A 20,040-nucleotide genomic window follows, 5' to 3' on the forward strand; every position below is an offset into this window, starting at 1 on the left:
ATAGATGGTAGAAGAGGACAGACAATAAACAAACATACCCACCCTCCTATTAATCTTTACCAAAGGTAGTTGTGATAATTGTTAACCATGCAGTGGGCTGTCAAACTCTCCAGGCTGTATCCCGGCTCTCGGCAAGTGACAGCTGGGAAAGGCTCCAGCTGCCCAATGACCCTGAATTGGACTACCAGAAGAAAGTGGATGTATGGATGGATGGTAACTGTGACAAGTGTTTATATGTCCATCTGTTTCTCTGTGGTTATACTCACAACCTATGTCAACAAATGTGCACAGTATTCAAACGTCTTTACAGATGTATAGTTGTTGCTTTTCCCCACTGGTCAGTGCCTTTTGCATTTGTAACTCCCTGTATGAATTATCATTATCACAGTTATTAGGATGAGTGTGGTCTCAGAACTCATCTGCTGATGTGGTCACAAGATAGTTTCTATTATTACCATCTCCACCAAGAAGTTTATGTAATAGGTTTAGTTCTTCTGTTTCATAATTTGCCTGTTTGCTAGAAGGATAACCCAAATTTTACTAGAAGGTGCTCGGAAGAGAAGTGATTAACTTTCAAAGTAGTGGATCCACATCCTGGATTTGATCCGTTAGTTAGTTAAATATCAAAGACTATTCTATTATCCAGATATCCTTCAGAATTCAGGGGCTCAATTTAGGTATTGCGTGGAGGTCATTTTCAGTCTTGCTAGACCTGTGATTTTCTTACTATGACAAGTCAAGTTGAGTTAAAATCACTGGTAATCTGACAGTGTTACAAATCTCAGATCGCTAGTGACAACTGGGGCTTCTGACCTGTACCAAGTTTATCAAGATTGTACAGCCACAACAGTCAGCTGCATATCAGATGTGTTGTAAGGTTCAGTTTGGCATATTGTAATGTTGCCCTTCTCTAACACACAGATGAACATCTTAGAAACATCAATGACCGCATGTTTAAGTTATGTGGAAGTCTCGTCAGGATGTTTGTTATGATTTCATTCCAGTGTACTAAATCATAACAGACACATCCGATGATACCGTTGATCTGTATTATACTTGAGGATGCACACTGGGAGTTTTCTCAGCTTAGCTCCTCTTAATTGATAATGTCCACCAGTCTTTAAATAATAAAAATCAAATCTAAATCAGGACATGCTGATAGCAATATTTAGATCATAATAAATATAAAAACCTCCCTTAATTAGAGTTTACCGTTTTAGATTGCAAAGCTGGGAAAGTAATACAAACACGCTGCTTGGTCTTTTTAATGTAAATAGTCAGAGCCAATTACATGACAGCAACTCATAGGCATGCAGACATGGCCGAGATGACCCGTAAAGTTCAAATCGAATATCAGAATGAGGAATAAAGGTGATTCAAGTGTGTTTGAATGTAGCATGGTTGTTGGGGCCAAACAGACACTGCTGATCTACTGGGATTTTCCCACACAAGCATCTCTAGAGTTTACAGAGAATGGTTCGAAAAAGAAATTATCCAGTGAGCTCTACTCTTATCGCACATTTTTTCAGATTAATGCGTTTGTAACTCCCAATGTCAGATATCCTTATCTTAACATATAATATTTAATACTAGTGTTTGCTTGCACCTGTGAATTTGTGTAGCCTGTGTTTGTGTATCTTCATGGTAAAATATTGTTCTGCAAACTCCTACAACACAAAGACTAACACACAAGATTGAATGTTTATACGTCTGCCTGTCTGTGGACTCATTTTGTGATCACAACAGTGTCACTACCGTATGAAATAAAGACAGAAAGCGTTCCTACTGCGGTTGAGAGCAAACTAAAGGCAAAGTTTGGAAAATCTGTGTAACTCACTGGCATACCAGCTGGTGTGATCACTCACCACATGCTCTCTTAGGTTTGCATTTTAAGTTCAAAAAGTGGTCAGCAAAATCAAATTGCAGAGCTTTGGATTTCCTAGTAGGTTTTGTAGATGGCAAATGTATTCTCTAAAGATGCATTTGTGAATCTTGAAACTGTTTTGAACCCCATTCATCCACTTTCTTAACCACTTATCCAACTCAATGTTCTGGGTAGGATGAGGCCTATTAGAAGTGTCATAGGTAAGAAATGGGTACTTTGGACAGATGGTCCATCCATTACAGAGTGAACACAGGACAACCATACACACCCATACATGCTTGTCACCTTTTATTCTGATCCTGATATAATCACCAGTTGACATAACAAACGTGTTTTTGGGCTGTGGGAGGAACCAGAGTGCTCAAAGAGAACCTAAAGAGGTTCTTCAAAAAGAAAGGCCACGGCTGACCATGATGTTTGAACCAGGAACATTTCTGCCATTGGGAAACTGTGCTAAACATCCTGATCACACGTCATGCAAGGAGACTTCTTCCGAGTCCTCCACTTTACTTTGTGAGGCAGCTTATTTCGTGCAACATCACAATAAAATAGTCTACCTCGTGAGGGACCAATCTGTGTCCTCTCAGGAACTACTGACCAATAAGGTCACAGCTACAGTGACAATAAAGTAGACATGTTTCCTGTACTGATGCCAACTTTCTATCTTTCAAACCTCCCATTTCTCTTTCCCATTTTTCACTTTCTGTGGTTCCTTAAGTTAGCTAGTACACACAGATAGACTAATGGTTGCCCTTTTCCTAAAACCTTTGAAGGAACACACTGCAGGTGGTTCTGTGTAACAAACCAGCTGGCTGTTTCCAGGAACACAATTGCAAGCTTGCTTTACTCAAATGAACAGGCTTTACAGCTCCTTCGTCAAAAAGGAGCCGTTTACACCAGTCAAATCAACACAATACTGAAATATAAGTTAGGTACATTCTTAAGAAAGCAAAGGTGTTAAATCCAAGCATGCAGCTCCTTCTGTTTAGAGGAAGAATGGAGAGAACCCTTGGCAGACCTCTAGGAGGTTTAAAGCATGCCGGCCTCCTGCAGTCCTCCTGCAAACACATTCAACACTCCGCTCTGCACTGTTTTTAATTCAGCCCAGGTCTCACGAGGAGGTGAACAAGTTGGATATCTGCCAGGTAAATCATTCAAAGTAACAGCCCTGAACCATCAGAGAACATTATTCTCGAGTGCTGCAGGTTTTTTCTTTCACCGCCTTCACTCTTCACTCTGACTTTGTTAGTGACGTGTGTGCTAAATGCAACCTTTTATCCAGTGACATATTATGTGACAAAGGGGACACTGGTCCCTCGTCCGTGTGGGGGATGTGCCCGTAAATCTGCCATCTTTACTGTGCAGTTTTCTTCATTTCCTTACGCTGACTCATACAGTTCCCTCCGCCCTTGCTCTCCATTTGTTGCTAGAAGCTTTCAGCCAGAATCCTCATTGGCAGTGCGGCCATTCTGCAGACTTTGCCACTCATTTACAGATTGATTTTAGCGTTAACGACCACCTCCTTTGACCCACGGCCCCTAACACACTCACGTCTCCAGTGTGGGGCCTCTGCTGTAGCTTCAAGATAAAGCACTTGCAAGCTGAGGCCAGTAATCAGTATGTGCAACAGATGTGATTAACTTCTGATCTTGTGATCACATATTTGTTTGCTACAGTGTGAGGGGTCGCTCTACCCCTGGGTTTATGTTGTGCTTAATATGTGTTTCAAGACTAATGTGCGTTTGCACTTGTTTCACTCAACCATATTTAAATAATGCAGTTTCGGTTCTTTTCAAAGCCGTCAATCTCCCAAACAAATCACTGGCAACTGAAAAGCAAACATGTTAGTTTGCCTACAACCACTGCAGAAGGAGGGCTGCTTGCTGTGTGTGTGTCAGTGGTAAACAATGACACAATTACAATCTGCACCACTGTTAACAAAACTGTATAATCAACATTTTTTAGGGATCTCGTGATGAAGCAAAGGTGATATTTCTTACAGGACAAAGTACTACTTTGACTGAAGTTGACTTTTTGTCATTTTGTTTCTAATATTTATTTAGGTAGAAGTATTTAGTTGGATTTTAAAGCGGCTTTACATGATACCCTTCCCTTTATCATAGCATAATGTCCTGCAATTTTTACTTGAATACTTGATTTTTTTTATACTCTGAGTCCTTCAATAGAGAAAAAAATAGGTTTAAAAAAGACAAACGGCTGGTCTGTTGCGTCAGATAAAAAGCTCTTCTTTGCTTATTCGTTTCTGTAATCTCTTATCAGTCGACATCCTTACATGAGTGGGGGCCTTGGGTTACAAGAAGACACATGAGTTACTGTTGTCACTCCGACAGTATGTAGCAGAAACGAAGACATCCTAGTATAACCAGCGCTGAACATGTTCGGATGGATACCTGTGAATAAACTGAATTTATTTGTATATATTTTGCATATCTTATATTTCTATTGTCTTTTATTGTACTTAGTGTAGTTTATAGCTGTTTCTATTGTTTTGAAATTATCATTTACTCTACTTATGTATTCTGCGTGGCATCTGTGGACAGCAAAGAAAGAATTTCACTGTACAGGGGACTGTTACAGCGTGGTACTCTTAGAGGCAGCGGATGGATGGAGCTGTGATAATCTCTAAGAGGCAACGGACAAATTCTTGATTTAGAAAATGGCCAGAGTAGTTCTTGGCAACCTGCTCTATCCTTCTCAGACAGACGGTGACGGGGGGTATGAGAGTGAGAGTCTCTGACAGATATCTACATGGGGAGATTTGGAGAGGAGAAGAGGTCTGCTAAGGTTAAATTTCCATCCAGCTCAAGTCTGGAAAAAGAAAAAAAGCAAACCTTACCCTGTGCACCAGTTATATCACATAACCACCTCTCAAGGCTGTGCTACATATTAGATCGCTCTCAAAAGAAAGACCAGTGTGCTCCACACTGCACAGTAGGTAAAAAGAGCTGGTGAGAAACAACACACTGGTTAATCATTAACACTAAAGGTTTTTTGTTAACATCCTACCTCTGATTAAGTCAAACTCAGTCTGTATCCAAAGGTCAGCATCCAGGTACTGGTCACTGTGTAGGAATGTTAAATAAACTTGCAACTACATGATGACCAACAAATGGTAAAAAAAAAAAAAAAAAAAAAAAAAGAGGAGTGCCATCTAGTGTTGAGTAAAGATAATGTTAACAAACCCTCATAAATATACCACGGCGGTTTCATGTGGATCTTTCCAGGGGTCACATTACAGGCCTCAAGAAGCTCACATGTTAGTCATCAAACATTTATTCAGGATGAAGAACTGAAATCATTGCAAAACAAATCAAAAAGTCACTTTAAGTGTTTTCCAGAAGTGAACCCATATGTGACTTAGGTTTACTGATAATAAAAAAAAAAAAAAAAAACCACACAAAAACCCCCAAAACACATCAAATAAAATGTTTAATGTTTTATCGCAATACAAGACAGTTCAACGCTAAAGTTTTACATAGCTTGTTCCAAATACAATAAGACAGTTGTGACTAATGTATACAAAGTGCCACTACACTGTAATACATCATCCATAAATGTTGAATTTCAAATGAAAATACTACATTGAGGTTTGGAATCTGACAGTTTCATTTCTGGCTTAAAGGTCCGCTTAACAGAAAGTGTGTGATGGGTGATCTCTTGATTTCCCGAACTTTGAGAAGAAGCTGAAACACTATGAACTGACAGTTCAGTCTAAAATGCTTCTTCTCAGTGAGAAGCACTTCTAGGTTTAAGTATATGCATGTTTGTAAAAATCAAATCCCAATGTCCAGTTTTACAGTTTGATCTCTTACACTCCTGTTTATCCTTGTGCCATTTTTCTCTCATTTTTTCCGTAAGCAGCTTCAGTAATCGTACTCACAAACGCAACGTGGCTGACGTCTGTGACATTGCATTGTAAAGGAAAGTGTTGTTAAATGGCACAAACTGGTGGCTGATAATCTTTATGGCCTCTTGAGCAGCTGATCCTAAAATAAAACGTAATGAAAGATTTGAACAGATATATCTTACTCATCAGCACTGTTTCACAAAGAAATGCTGTAGGAATCAATCAAAACTTTACCTCCCAAAAATGCAGAAACTGTGTGTGGCTCTGCCGCTCCATATCGACAGCTGCAGATGTATAAACAGAAAGCAAATATTTACTTATGTATTTTTGAAACAATTACTCAAAACAGCACATCCAGCTTTGGCCTCGACTTACAACTCATGGATATAGTCGTCTTTGATGTTGACATTGAGGCTGTACTCCTGCAGTAGGCTGTTCACACAGACCTTCAGTTTGCTAATGTCTTCCTCCACCTGGTAGTTATAAACGCCTAAAGAGAGTAAACACAGGGGGAAAAAGACATGAGAATAAAGAAATCAGTTCTGTTTCTGTATTCTGGCATCAGCAGGAAGTAAAATCAGACTGTAGCATGCACTTACTGCCCACTTTGTTAGGTACAGCTGTTCAACTGCTCATTAATACAAATATCTAACCAACCAGTCACATGGCAGCAATTCAGTGCATTCAAGCATATAGATATGGTCAAAGTGAATTGCTGAAGTCCAAACTGAGCATCAGAATGGGGAAAAACAAAGGGGCTTTAACTTTAAAAGGGTGTGTCAGCTGCTGATTTACTTGGATTTTCCTGCACAATCATCATAGAGGGTTACAAATAATGGTTTTAAAAAAAGAAATATTCAGTGGGCAGTAGGCTGCTGATGTGAGAAGTCTGAGGAGAATGGCCAGACGGCTTAAAGCTAATAGAAAGGCAATGGTAACTCAAATAGCCATTAGTTGCAACCGAGGTATGCAGAGAAGCATTTCTGAATACACAAAACTTCAATGCTTGCAGCAGATTGGCTACAGCAGCAGAAACCACAGCAGGTGCCACTCCTGTCAGCTTCACACGGGCTCTCCAACCGGGGACAACTGAAGTGGTTCTAACATGTTTCCTGGTCTGATGAATCTTGACTTTTCTTGCACCATTTGATCGCACCAAATTTTGAATCTAGCAAACAACATGCTAGCATGAATCCATTCTGCCCCGTTTCAACAGTTCAGACTAGTGGTGGTAGTGTAAGGATGTGGGGGATATTTTCTTTGGCACACTCTGGGCCATCATGTCAATATGATCAAAAATATCTGAGGAATGTTTCCAGCACCATTTTGAATCTGTGCCATGAAGAATGAAGACATTTCTGAAGGCAAAAGAATTGTCCAACCTGGTGAAAGCATGGTTTAACAAAAGACGAGAAGTATTCTCGATAAACCCTGCAAGCCTCCCCCCCCTCTTTTTAAGACTATAGCTTAGATGCTGACTGTATACAAACTGGATGAGATTCTTAATGTTGCAGCAGCTATTCTTTTCTTAATGGTCAGTGGCCACATTAGTATGTATTTACATATCCAAAGCTTGATCAATATACCTTTCCTCGTTGAGGAAAGCTTAAAGCACTTCATACCTGGGTAGCGAGAGTGCTGCTGATAGAAACGATCAACAGCTCGAAGCATGAGGTAGAAGACCATCTCACTATCCGGACTGTCCATGCAGGAGGCTGTGGGGAGACGGCTGATGTTAATACAAAAGTAGGCTTTGTTGCAACAAGAACATGACGTGACTCCAACATAAAAGAGTTTACTCTAAGAGAAAATGAATCCCCAACTTACTGATTTCATCTTTGTTTACTGTATCCACACTATATTCTTCAGCCAGAGACCTGCAGCGCACCACCCGCAGAAAGGATGCATTCTTACCTAAACACAAATATCTACAGTTAGGAAATGATTAGCCTCACATGAAGCAGGTGTCACAAAGAGATCATATCACGGTTCACTTCCAATGAGAGGAAAAAGTAACAGAATAACGTGCTGAAAATGGCCAGGCTCAGAGGAAATAGAGACTCTGATATATAGAAAATATATATCAGAGAAAATATCAGTAAAGCAACACATGACAGACTTTCATTTTTACAAATGAATGTATGGCACTGTGCAGCTTTGTTTCACATATGTTAATGTCATATGATGTTAATAAAGCTCACTGGAGGGCATTAGTAAAATCAATAATAATTAAATTACCATTAATAGTCATATCTGAAAGCCATGTTATTTGAAGTTCATCAATTATAACCAACTTCCAGGTTTTACACAACACAATTAAACGGGGCCCAGCTGAACAGCAATAAAAACTGGGCCCCCTCAAAAACACACAGTATTTATCCCTCTTGACACGCACGCACGCGCACACGCACGCACACACAGAGTGAATGGTCGTTGATAAAAGAACATAGTGCTTACAGAACAGTTTGATGTCCTTCTCAGGAATGCTTTCTGCTGGCTAGTGGAAAAAACGTAAGCAGAATTAAGTACTGTAGGAATCCAGTTTTTAGTCAAATTAAATGGTGAAACTGCCATACTGAGCATGTGAGGGCAAACTCTATAGAATTCTATAGCTCAATCATATCATGACTCCCTGCCCGACTAAAGAGAAAAGACACATGATGGAGATATTAGGTTCTAGTAGAAAAAGCATTAACTTCATCACTCTTGGCTTTGCTGATGAATTAAACTTATTTGGATGGAGATGAAGGATCTACAAATGTACCTGTGATAAACACGTGCTGTGATATGACTTTTTAAAAAACTGTACCATATACTTCTCCAGACTAGCACACTAGTCTGATTGCTGCACTGTTTTCAGCACACTAGATGTTAATTTCATTATTAAATTACATTTTTATTTATATAGCACCTTTCAAGACAGAATCACAAAGTGCTGCACGTAAGATTACAAGTCATAAAAAGGGTTAAAAAAGAGAAAATAAAACAGGCAAAAACTTAACCAAAAGCAGTTTTAAAAAGGTGAGTTTTGAGTCGTTTTTTTTTTTTTTAAAACAGCTACTGAGTCCACAGTTCTTAATTATGCATTAAATTTAGAAATATAAGCTTTATACTGACTCCACAGCTTTGCGCCATACCTTTCCAACAGACTGTAACAGAGATTCTACATGTTTAGAAACAGCTGCTGCATCCTGCATGGCCTTTTCCCTGTAACTGTAACAAAACACAAATAAGAAGTCAAACCACCCACAAATGGCAAGTATGTATCAATAAATGCAGAACTGTTGAGTTGACCTCTGTTGCTCTTGTTTAATTAAACAGTGAGCACCCACATATTTCCCCACTTACACATTTTGAAGGTTGATAAACTTCTGAGAATCTGCAATCATGTCAGGTATGGTTCCTCGTACGGGTAGGCTTCCATTTCCCTCGTTGTGAACAAATTCTTTGACAGCTCGCAGCATCACCCAGAAGGATGGACTCTAAACAAACACATTCAAGAAATACTTCACAGATTAAAAGCAAACAACTTAAAATATGTATTTTTTTTATAGGAAAGATTGGGCAAAAATTACAACCTGTGCTGTGATGTTTTTACACTGCTCACTATTGAAGATGTCTTCAACAGCGCTAGGAATCTGCAGAAGCAAGAGATTTCACAAGTCTTAATAGACTAAACTATGGAGGGTTGGGGGTTAAAAGTGAGATATGCTGTGTGGGACACAAGATAGCTCTTAAGGAAGCCAAGAGCTTTTAAATTTTGTCACCTTGGTAGGATTTAAAGCAGTATTGACATTCTTAATAGCTTCCTCAAAGTTTTCCTCATCCTCTGGGACACCATTCTCATTCTTCCTGATCCCTGAAAAAAAAGAAAAAAGAAATAGTATACATAAAATGAAGAGAAAAAGTCCACAATTATCTTCACAGGTCCACAAGTACCTTCCCGAATGAGCTGTCTGAAGGCCTCCTTCTCCTTGTAGTTTTTTGGTGGCTGACCATTATGCTACAATGACAAAAAGCAAAAGCAGAATTATATTCTTCTGCACAGCAACAGAAATGCTAAAGAAGCTGTCAGACATTTTGGCACTAGAGAAGCAAAAGAAAAATGTAATACTGCACCTCACTGAGCCATTTCTCCAGGTATTTAGCAACAATGATTATCCACGGTGTGTGACTGTGATCCTACGGATTAAATAAAGAACAGAAAGGAAGATGATTGGATGTGTAACCCTGGCATCATTTGAATAATGTGCATGCACAAATGAAACGCATACCTTCTTCTCCATGCTGTCAAGATCATATGACTTAATGTGGTTCTGAAATTCAGCATAGGGTTGGTCCAACCTTAGATCCTCCAAGGCATTGTCTGGGTGAGATTCAATCACTGAAGAGAGATGCAGAAAAATTCAATATTAGTGTCATGTCAGTACTCTTAAATATACTGTGTAACTTGTGAAATATTAATACATAAATAGGCTATGTTCCTACCAAGTTCACTGTTCACGAAAAATGAACTTATTGGGTTAGACATACCAACTGTAGAATGCCAAGACTATAAAAAGGATTTAAAGAAGAAAACTGCTGCTAAGAGCAACTTACCTGTATGCTCCTGCACCACCAGTCTCATGTAGCCAATGAGGCCGTAGGTCTTACAGACTAGGAAAGGTACAGAGGCACTGCAAAGAACTGAGCCGAGCCTCAAACACGTGCTGTTGGATTGAAAAGATATTTGGACAGAAAATAAAACCAGCAAGAAAATTAAGTCAGTCCTGAAACTTTCTGCAAAAAGACTTAACATTTTACATAAAAGGAAAAAGCATATGTTAAAAGCAGCCCGACAATGATGTTTAATTTGATTGGAAAATCTTGCAATAGATATGTATGAACGTTCTCTAAGAATAAATGACTTATGGCCTGCCGTAGTTTTCTTCATCAGCTCTTTTTTACAGTATTACAGTACAGTGGAAAAGGCTTGAATCATTCTTCTTCCAAGGAATCAGACTTTCTTGTATCTTTCTTAAACAATTTCCAAATCATTGTAGTTGGACCTATGAAATGCCAAAGAGTACACAGTTTGACCAACATAAAAAAATGTTTTTGAACCACCAAAGTGACTTCAAAAGTGCCTAAGAGTCCTTGAAAAGTGCCGAATATGTCCAGGTGGAAGAAGGCAAGAAGTGACTGTGACAGCAGATAAACAGTATCTGAAAGTCATATCCTTAGGAAATAGGGAAAATTAGCATCAGCTTCCGTTCCTCATATTTCAGTGTGACAATGATCCCAAACACACTGAACTGTAGTAAAAGCAAAACACACAATGAAACACTATCAGTTGGGGACTGGCTTACCCCGAGCCCCGACCTCATTATTGAAGCAGTGTGGGATCATCTTCATCATTCAAAGCTCTTCATCACCATGAAATTTTTTTAATGTGCTTCAAGAAGCCTGGAGAACTATTCCTCAACTACTTAAAGAAATGACAAGAAAGCTTACTTAAGAAAGTTCAGGCTGTGTTAAAGAATAAAGGTGGTCATACCAAATGTTGAGTTTCAAGCTTGTTAGAATTGCACAAACTGTTTTTTCCTTATACATTGCATTTCTGTGTATGTTTGTACATTGTCTCAAAACACTGCACCAATTTTCTATTTTCCCAGCACAGTATAAAGAAATGACAGGTGGGTCAAGATTTTAGCACAGCACTGTAAATGAATGCAAGGATTAAGATGATCTCATACCTTTCTGGTAGCTGGACACCAATGACTATGGTAAACCTGTGGAAAAATTCTGAATCGTTGTCCAAAAGCTTATCTGGACCCTGCAGGTGTGACAGAAATTACAAGAGGCTTCAGAGTGGCAAAAGTCATAAATTCACAAACCATATGTTTCATTCATCTGAATCAGAGTTAGGTTTATTGTCAAGTTTGTGGAATTTGTCTTGGTGTAATGGTGGAGAAAGATCTTCATTTCAACATCACAAACACTGCGGATGCTTAAAATTTCTACTGAAACATTATTAAGGTTTTGAAAACAGCTGGAAAAGTTAATGTGGCATGTTGTCAAATAATTTCACCATACACTTAACTATTGCTCAGACATTGACCAAGTTGGTAAATCTTGTTATGATCTCATGATCTTTAGCTGAAAACAAAATAGCTGTGCAACACATTTAAATAAAAATAGCTGGATACAGCCATAGTGATAAGTTACATGAAATTCATTTTGGTAGTTTTTTTTGTGTGTGTAATCATGCTGCCATGTGATTACAGACAGTACACGTGATTACAGACAGCCAAGACTGCCTTGGAAAGGAAGCAACACCAACCTCCTCGACAAAGTTTCCAGAGACATCACTGTTCAGCTCTTGCAGCAGTTCGGTGGCAGCCTGTGCTCTGTTCTGCAGCACAAAAAGTACGATAAGAACTCAAACAAATATGGAAATACACTGCTTACTTCAACAAAAGAACAAAAGAGATGGTTGGGAGAAAATGGAAACTGCCAGCAACGCATACCTTTCCTATGCTGTCTTTGCTGAGGAAAAAGCTGCAAAAGGAGAGGTCAGCTGCAAGCAGGCAAGTAAAACTGATAGAATAAAAATACTTTTAAGCTAAACATGACCACTTACTTGTTTCCAACATCTTCACCTGTGACTGTGTGCCCATCTACTATAGTGAATGCTCCAATACCTGACACACAGAACAATTCATTCAGTCAGATGTTTTCACCATCACCTGCAGCAAGGTCACTAACACTGAGGAAAATCTGTTCACCTGGAAGTACGAGGTTCTTCAGTATCTCCGTTCCCGTCGCCGTGGCGTTGATGAGACACACGTGTGCATTTTCCAGTGTTTCCTGGCCGTGGTCACCCCACAGCCTGAAAGCACACAGCACAACACGGACATTTGTTGCCATTTATCATCACTTGCTATACAAACACAGTGAGCTACTTTTCCCAGAATGACTCGGCTGCTGGTAAGAAAGATTCACCCTCATCGACAGCCCCTGCCCATCAAGAGCTGTTCATAAATACGTTCAAACAGGGTGACACCTGAGCCCTCACAGAAACAAAGAGCATAACATCACATCAGTCACATCACTCTTACGGCTTACTAATGCATTAGCTCGCCGGTGCTTATTTCAACTGCAACTCTCATAGCAAGCTAACGCTAGCTAGCTTCAGCACTTTTGCCCCAACAGCGTTGCTGCTGTGACCTCTCATGTTTTCACACGCTTAGCGAGAGGGATATTATTTCTTTGTGAAAACTACGCTGCTGTTTAAACTAACCTGAGCTGCCGGTCGTATTTTTGCTCTTTCGAGGCTTTGGTGGATGCCATGATAGCTATGTGTTGAGTGACGTTAACGAACGTAAATTGACTTCCTCAGCGCCAGATTCGACACAAAAGTGCCCGCTCGAAAATCCGCTCTTGCACTTTCGACACAGATCAACAGCGTTATAATTAATATTGTGTTAGAAATAACACATTTAATGATTCCAAATCTGAATTTTATTCACTTTTATATTTGTATATTTATATTGTGCATATTCAGCAGACCGCCTTTTATCTTTTTATCTTTCTTCTCACTATTTTCTGTTTTGTTTTTTCCCCTTTGATTTCGGTTAGCTATCAGGGATTTTAATGAATTTGTCTGTTTAAATGTAGTAGTTACAGATGACACATTACACCTCTGAAGCCCTTTTTGTTTACTATGGTGATGAGCAGGTTGACAGATGAGGTCAGGCAGGAGTCTCTGTGGACTATGCTGTTTTCAGATGACATTGTGATCTGTGGTGAGAGCAGGGAGATGGTGGATGAGAGCCTGGAGAGGTAGAGGTGTGGAGAGAAGAGGAATTAAACTCAGTAGAAGCAAGACCGAATACATGTGTGTGTGTGTGTGAATGAGAGGGAGACTTTGCATATGTAAAGAGTAGTGAAGTTACATGAGTTTAAATACCCAGAGTTTAAATACCCGGGGTCAACCAAGGTACCAAACAAGTGCACAAGAGAGGTGAAGAAGAGAGCGCAGGTGTTCCAGATCAACTGGCGTTTAGATCAACTGGCGTTGGTCGAACAGATGTGTGGCAGTCTTGCGTTTCAGGAGCTCCTACCGACAAACCAGCAAAAAAACGCCAAATGTGTCACCTGTGACACTTGTGAGGTTGTCTCAAACACACTCCGTCAGTCTTGATGCTGTTGAACAACAAAATGTTTAAAAATGTGGCGAGTTTACCTGGTGATATCCTCATGCGCGACGCGATCGCGAAAACAGCAAACAAGTAACACCACGCCGATGTTGTTCACAGGACAGCAAGAGTAAACGATCGGGAGACTCTTGTCGTCGTTATCGTTCCACTCGCACGGTTTATTTCACCGAATTCAGCGTTTTTGCTCCACAACTAAAGCGAGCAGTTTGCTCTGTGCACCAACATGGAGTCGAGTCAACCAGCGCCACCTCTGGCCAAGTGCCACAGCCTACAGCCAGATCAACTGGTGACACACATCTGCAGCACGTTTGAATTCGTGTCATGCACATTTGTACCTTTCAATTGTGTGTTTGTGCGTCATGCAAATAAACCTTTGAAATGAATGAAATGATATCATGTATTTATTATCAGCCTACATTTGTACAAAATGCCAAATGACATACACATAAGAATCACCATCCTGATATCAATACTTTTGCCCATACGAAAAATGTCGTGAACACACTAATATTTCACCAGTGTTGTAACATCACATGTCGTTAGCGTAGTCTGTCTGTGTCTGCCCTCTGCAAACAAACATGTTAGAGTTGGTTGTGATATACAGTCTGCATAAGTGTGGTCAATCTAATAAACATTTATAAGGAGATGGCAGTTACTGTGAATGTACAGCAGTTACACAGTGATTAGTAATAAACAGTCAGACAATGACTCTGACAATCTCATTCAATCTTGCAGATTGCACCTTCTGTGGAAAGTGGTACCACACGGTGTGTGTGGACTTCCCCTGTGCAGAAGGCGACTACAAATGTTGTGGGTGCTAAATAAACAGAAAAAATTGATCCCTGTTGTCTTTGCTTACCGATTGTTTTTAGTGTTGACAATCCACATTGCTGGCATTGCATCTTTCAACATGTTTGTGGGTAGATTTGGATGTACCAGGGGTAAGTGCAGCCACTCAGCCTCTACTCAATGTGATCATAGCAGCAGGTGCAGATGTGTCACAAGTTAATCTAGTAGTGGGCTATGGTCATGTGTTAGTGGTGGGAACAGTCATATCCACTCACTCTCACTGGCTGTTTATTACTAATCACTGTGTAACTGCTGTGAATTCACAGTAACTGCCGTCTCCTTACAAATCTTCATTGGATTAACCACACTTATACAGACTGTATATAACTCCAGCCATGTTGATGAATTGCCTATATTGGCTGGAAATATTCATTTTCAGGGAAAAGACACAGGCAGACGATGCTTACAGGATGTGATGTGACAACACTAATGAAATATTGATGTGTCATATTTGTCCAAGGTGTATTTCATTGTTATGGAAAAAGAGAATATTAAAATCATGATGACCAATTGGAGTGGTGATTTCTATGACTTTGTGTATATAATTTGGAATTTTGTACAAATGTAGGCTGATAATAAATACATGACATCATTTCATTCTTTCCAAAGGTTTATTTGCATGACGCACAAACACACAATTGAAAGGTACAAATGTGCATGACACGAATTCAAACGTGGTGCAGATGTGTGTCACAGGTTGATCTGGCTGTAGGCTGTGGCACTTGGCCAGAGGTGGCGCTGGTTGGCTCGACTCCATGTTAGTGCACAAAGTAAACTGCTCGCTTTAGTTGTGAAGCAAAAACGCTGAATTCGGAGAAATAAACCGTGCGAGGGGAACGATAACGACGACAAGAGTCTCCCGATCGTTTACTCTTGCTGTCCTGTGAACAACATCGGCGTGGTGTTACTTGTTTGCTGTTTTCGCGATCGCGTCGCGCATGAGGATATCACACTGCGGTCAAGTGAGCCCTCACTTACGAAGTCGCAGTCACTCACTGGATTATGACTCTGGGTGACCCCCACTCTGCACCCTGTGATCCACAGCCAAAATTACTGTATGGATTTTGAGAAAATTCATAGCAAAATCTTCCCATTTTGCTTTACTGTACTCCACATATTGACATCTTTGAGCTCTGATTACAGGAAAACTGTAAGAGGTGACACAGATATTTCACTGGATTCTGACTCTGGGGGACCCCCACTCTGCACCCTGTGATCCACAGCCAAAATTACTGTACGGATTTTGAGAAAATTGATAGTAAACTTTGCACAATTTACTCTACTGTACTCTATATATTCTCATCTTTGAGCTTAGATTAAAGGAAACTGTAAGAGGTGACGCAGATATTTCACTGGATTATGACTCTAGGCTGTCGCCACTCTGCACCCTGTGATCCACAGAAAAAATTACTGTACGGTTTTTGAGAAAATTGACAGTAAACTTTGCACAATTTACTCTACTGTACTTTTAATATTCTCATCTTTGACCTCAGAGTACAGGAAAACTGTAAGAGGTGACGCAGATATCTCACTGGATTATGACTCTGGGTGACCCCCACTCTGCACCCTGTGATCCACAGCCAAAATTACTGTACGGATTTCTGATAAAATTAAATCCTATTCCATTACCAAACAAAATGAGTTCATTGAAGTATTTGCTTAACTACAAGAAATGTCTTTCCACACACAATTTAAATTTTTCAAAATGTCATTCACACACCACCTCAAGTATCAACTTCAGTTTTAGACATTATTTATTCAGTGCTTAATCACAACAATAGTCAACTTAAGGCACTTACATAATAAGTTAAACCTTACAATAATACATACAGAGAAAAACCCAACAATCATATGACCCCCTATGAGCAACAGTGGGAAGGAAAAACTCCCTTTTAACAGCAAGAAACCTCCGGCAGAACCAGGCTCAGGGAGGGGCGGCCATCTGCCTCAACCGGTCAGGGTGAGAAATTACATTTCTCAGATTACTGATTTCTCATATTACTACTACACAGTTTAGATACACTCAACAAAAATATAAACGCAACACCTTTGTTACTGCTCCCATTCCCCATGGGATGGACGTAGAGACCGAAAATTCATTCCAGATACACAATATAACCATCCCTCCCAAACAGTGGTCACAAATCAGTCCAAATGTGTGGTAGTGGGCACATCTGCCATATTGAGATAATCCATCCCACCTCACAGGTGTGCCACATCAGGATGCTGATCTGACATCATGAGTAGTGCACAGGTGTACCTCAGACTGCCCACAACAAAAGGCCACCCTGGAATGTGCAGTTTTGTCTCACAGCAAAATGCCACAGATGCCACAAGCAATGAGGGAGCGTGCAATTGGCATGCTGACAGCAGGAATGTCAACCAGATCTGTCGCCTGTGCACTGAATGTTCATTTCTCAACCATAAGCCGTCTCCACAGGCGTTTCAGAGAATATGGCAGCACATCCAACCAGCCTCACAACCGCAGACCTCGTGTAACCACACCAGCCCAGGACCTCCACATCCAGCAGGTTCACCTCCAAGATCGTCTGAGACCAGCCACCCAGACAGCTGCTGGAACAATTGGTTTGCACAACCAAACAATTTCTGCACAAACTGTCAGAAACAGTCTCAGGGACGCTCAACTGCATGCCCGTCGTCCTCATCGGGGTCTTGACCTGACTCCAGCTCGTCGCCGTAACAGACTTGTGTGGGCAAATGCTCACATTCGATGGCATCTGGCACGTTGGAGAGGTGTGCGCTTCACGGATGAATCATGGTTCACATTGTTCAGGGCAGATGGCAGCTGAGAATGTCCCAGTTCTTGCATGGCCAGCATACTCACCGGACATGTCACCCATTGAGCATGTTCGGGATGTGCTTGACCGGCGTATACGACAGCGTGTACCAGTTCCCACGAATATCCAACAACCTCGCACAGCCATTGAAGTGGAGTGGACCAACATTCCACAGGCCACAATTGACAATCTGATAGACTCCATGCGACGATGTGTTGCACTGCATGAGGCAAATGGTGGTCACACCAGATACTGACCGGTTCTGGGTCCCCAGACCCCCAATAGTGCAAAAAAACTGCACATTCCAGGGTGGCCTTTTGTTGTGGGCAGTCTGAGGTACACCTGTGCACTACTCATGATGTCAGATCAGCATCCTGATGTGGCACACCTGTGAGGTGGGATGGATTATCTCAATATGGCAGATGTGCCCACTACCACACATTTGGACTGATTTGTGACCACTGTTTGGGAGGGATGGTTATATTGTGTATCTGGAATGAATTTTCGGTCTCTACGTCCATCCCATGGGGAATGGGAGCAGTAACAAAGGTGTTGCGTTTATATTTTTGTTGAGTGTATCTAAACTGTGTAGTAGTAATATGAGAAATCAGTAATCTGAGAAATGTAATTTCTCACCCTGACCGGTTGAGGCAGATGGCCGCCCCTCCCTGAGCCTGGTTCTGCCGGAGGTTTCTTGCTGTTAAAAGGGAGTTTTTCCTTCCCACTGTTGCTCATAGGGGGTCATATGATTGTTGGGTTTTTCTCTGTATGTATTATTGTAAGGTTTAACTTATTATGTAAGTGCCTTAAGTTGACTATTGTTGTGATTAAGCACTGAATAAATAATGTCTAAAACTGAAGTTGATACTTGAGGTGGTGTGTGAATGACATTTTGAAAAATTTAAATTGTGTGTGGAAAGACATTTCTTGTAGTTAAGCAAATACTTCAATGAACTCATTTTGTTTGGTAATGGAATAGGATTTAATTTTATCAGAAATCCGTACAGTAATTTTGGCTGTGGGTCACAGGGTGCAGAGTGGGGGTCACCCAGAGTCATAATCCAGTGAGATATCTGCGTCACCTCTTACAGTTTTCCTGTAATCTGAGGTCAAAGATGAGAATATTAAAAGTACAGTAGAGTAAATTGTGCAAAGTTTACTGTCAATTTTCTCAAAAACCGTACAGTAATTTTTTCTGTGGATCACAGGGTGAAGAGTGGCGACAGCCTAGAGTCATAATCCAGTGAGATATCTGCGTCACCTCTTACAGTTTTCCTGTAATCTGAGCTCAAAGATGTCAATATATAAAGTACAGTACAGTAAATTGTGCAGTTTACTATCAATTTTCTCAAAATCCGTACAGTAATTTTTGCTGTGGATCACAGGGTGCAGAGTGGGGGTCACCCAGAGTCATAATCCAGTGAAATATCTGCGTCACCTCTTACAGTTTTCCTGTAATCTGAGGTTAAAGACGAGGATATTAAAAGTACAGTAGAGTAAATTGTGCAAAGTTTACTATCAATTTTCTCAAAAACCGTACAGTAATTTTTGCTGTGGATCACAGGGTGAAGAGTGGCGACAGCCTAGAGTCATAATCCAGTGAAATATCTGCGTCACCTCTTACAGTTTTCCTGTAATCTGAGCTCAAAGATGTCAATATATAAAGTACAGTACAGTAAATTGTGCAGTTTACTATCAATTTTCTCAAAATCCGTACAGTAATTTTGGCTGTGGATCACAGGGTGCAGAGTGGAGACAGCCTAGAGTCAGAATCCAGTGAAATATCTGTGTCACCTCTTATAGTTTTCCTGTAATCTGAGCTCAAAGATGTCAATATGTAGAGTACAGTAAAGCAAAATGGGAAGATTTTACTATCAATTTTCTCAAAAACCGTACAGTAATTTTGGCTGTGGATGACAGGGTGCAGAGTGGCGACAGCCTAGATTCATAATCCAGTGAAATATCTGCGTCACCTCTTACAGTTTTCCTGTAATCTGAGCTCAAAGATGAGAATATATAGAGTATAGTACAGTAAATTGTGCAAAGTTTACTATCAATTTTCTCAAAATCCGTACAGTAATTTGGGCTGTGGATAACAGGGTGAAGAGTGGGGGTCACCCAGAGTCATAATCCAGTGAGATATCTGCGTCACCTCTTATAGTTTTCCTGTAATCTGAGCTCAAAGATGAGAATATATAGAGTACAGTAGAGTAAATTGTGCAAAGTTTACTATCAATTTTCTCAAAAACCGTACAGTAATTTGGGCTGTGGATAACAGGGTGAAGAGTGGGGGTCACCCAGAGTCATAATCCAGTGAAATATCTGCGTCACCTCTTATAGTTTTCCTGTAATCTGAGCTCAAAGATGAGAATATATAGAGTACAGTAGAGTAAATTGTGCAAAGTTTACTATCAATTTTCTCAAAAACCGTACAGTAAT

At 40.4% G+C, this 20,040-nt stretch overlaps 1 protein-coding gene across 1 annotated transcript; it reads right to left on the minus strand.

Annotated features, from left to right (window-relative positions):
- Positions 1-5,161: 5,161 nt before the first annotated feature.
- On the minus strand, positions 5,162-13,312 carry nae1 (nedd8 activating enzyme E1 subunit 1). Its single transcript, XM_082532955.1, has 20 exons — positions 13,036-13,312; positions 12,521-12,624; positions 12,376-12,436; positions 12,263-12,293; positions 12,076-12,147; positions 11,489-11,568; positions 10,353-10,462; positions 10,028-10,137; positions 9,873-9,935; positions 9,693-9,756; positions 9,521-9,612; positions 9,332-9,391; positions 9,102-9,235; positions 8,891-8,966; positions 8,211-8,250; positions 7,581-7,667; positions 7,376-7,468; positions 6,129-6,243; positions 5,988-6,037; positions 5,162-5,892 (listed from the first exon to the last, which is right to left on the minus strand). The coding sequence occupies exons 1-20, from the start codon at positions 13,083-13,085 to the stop codon at positions 5,783-5,785; spliced, it is 1,602 nt and encodes a 533-aa protein (XP_082389081.1). The 5' UTR covers positions 13,086-13,312; the 3' UTR covers positions 5,162-5,782.
- Positions 13,313-20,040: the final 6,728 nt, after the last annotated feature.

The sequence above is a fragment of the Aulonocara stuartgranti genome (genome assembly GCF_965226115.1).
Source record: "Aulonocara stuartgranti genome assembly, chromosome: 1".
NCBI lineage: Eukaryota > Metazoa > Chordata > Actinopteri > Cichliformes > Cichlidae > Aulonocara > Aulonocara stuartgranti.

Coding starts and splice junctions, on each gene's coding strand:
- nae1 (XM_082532955.1), bottom strand. CDS start 13,085: ATGGCATCCACCAAAGCCTCGAAAGAGCAAAAATACGACCGGCAGCTC. Junction 11,569..12,075: donor CTGGAAACTTTGTCGAGGAG/GTTGGTGTTGCT, acceptor TCACACCTGCAG/GGTCCAGATAAGCTTTTGGA. Junction 9,392..9,520: donor CTGCTTTAAATCCTACCAAG/GTGACAAAATTT, acceptor TTGCTTCTGCAG/ATTCCTAGCGCTGTTGAAGA.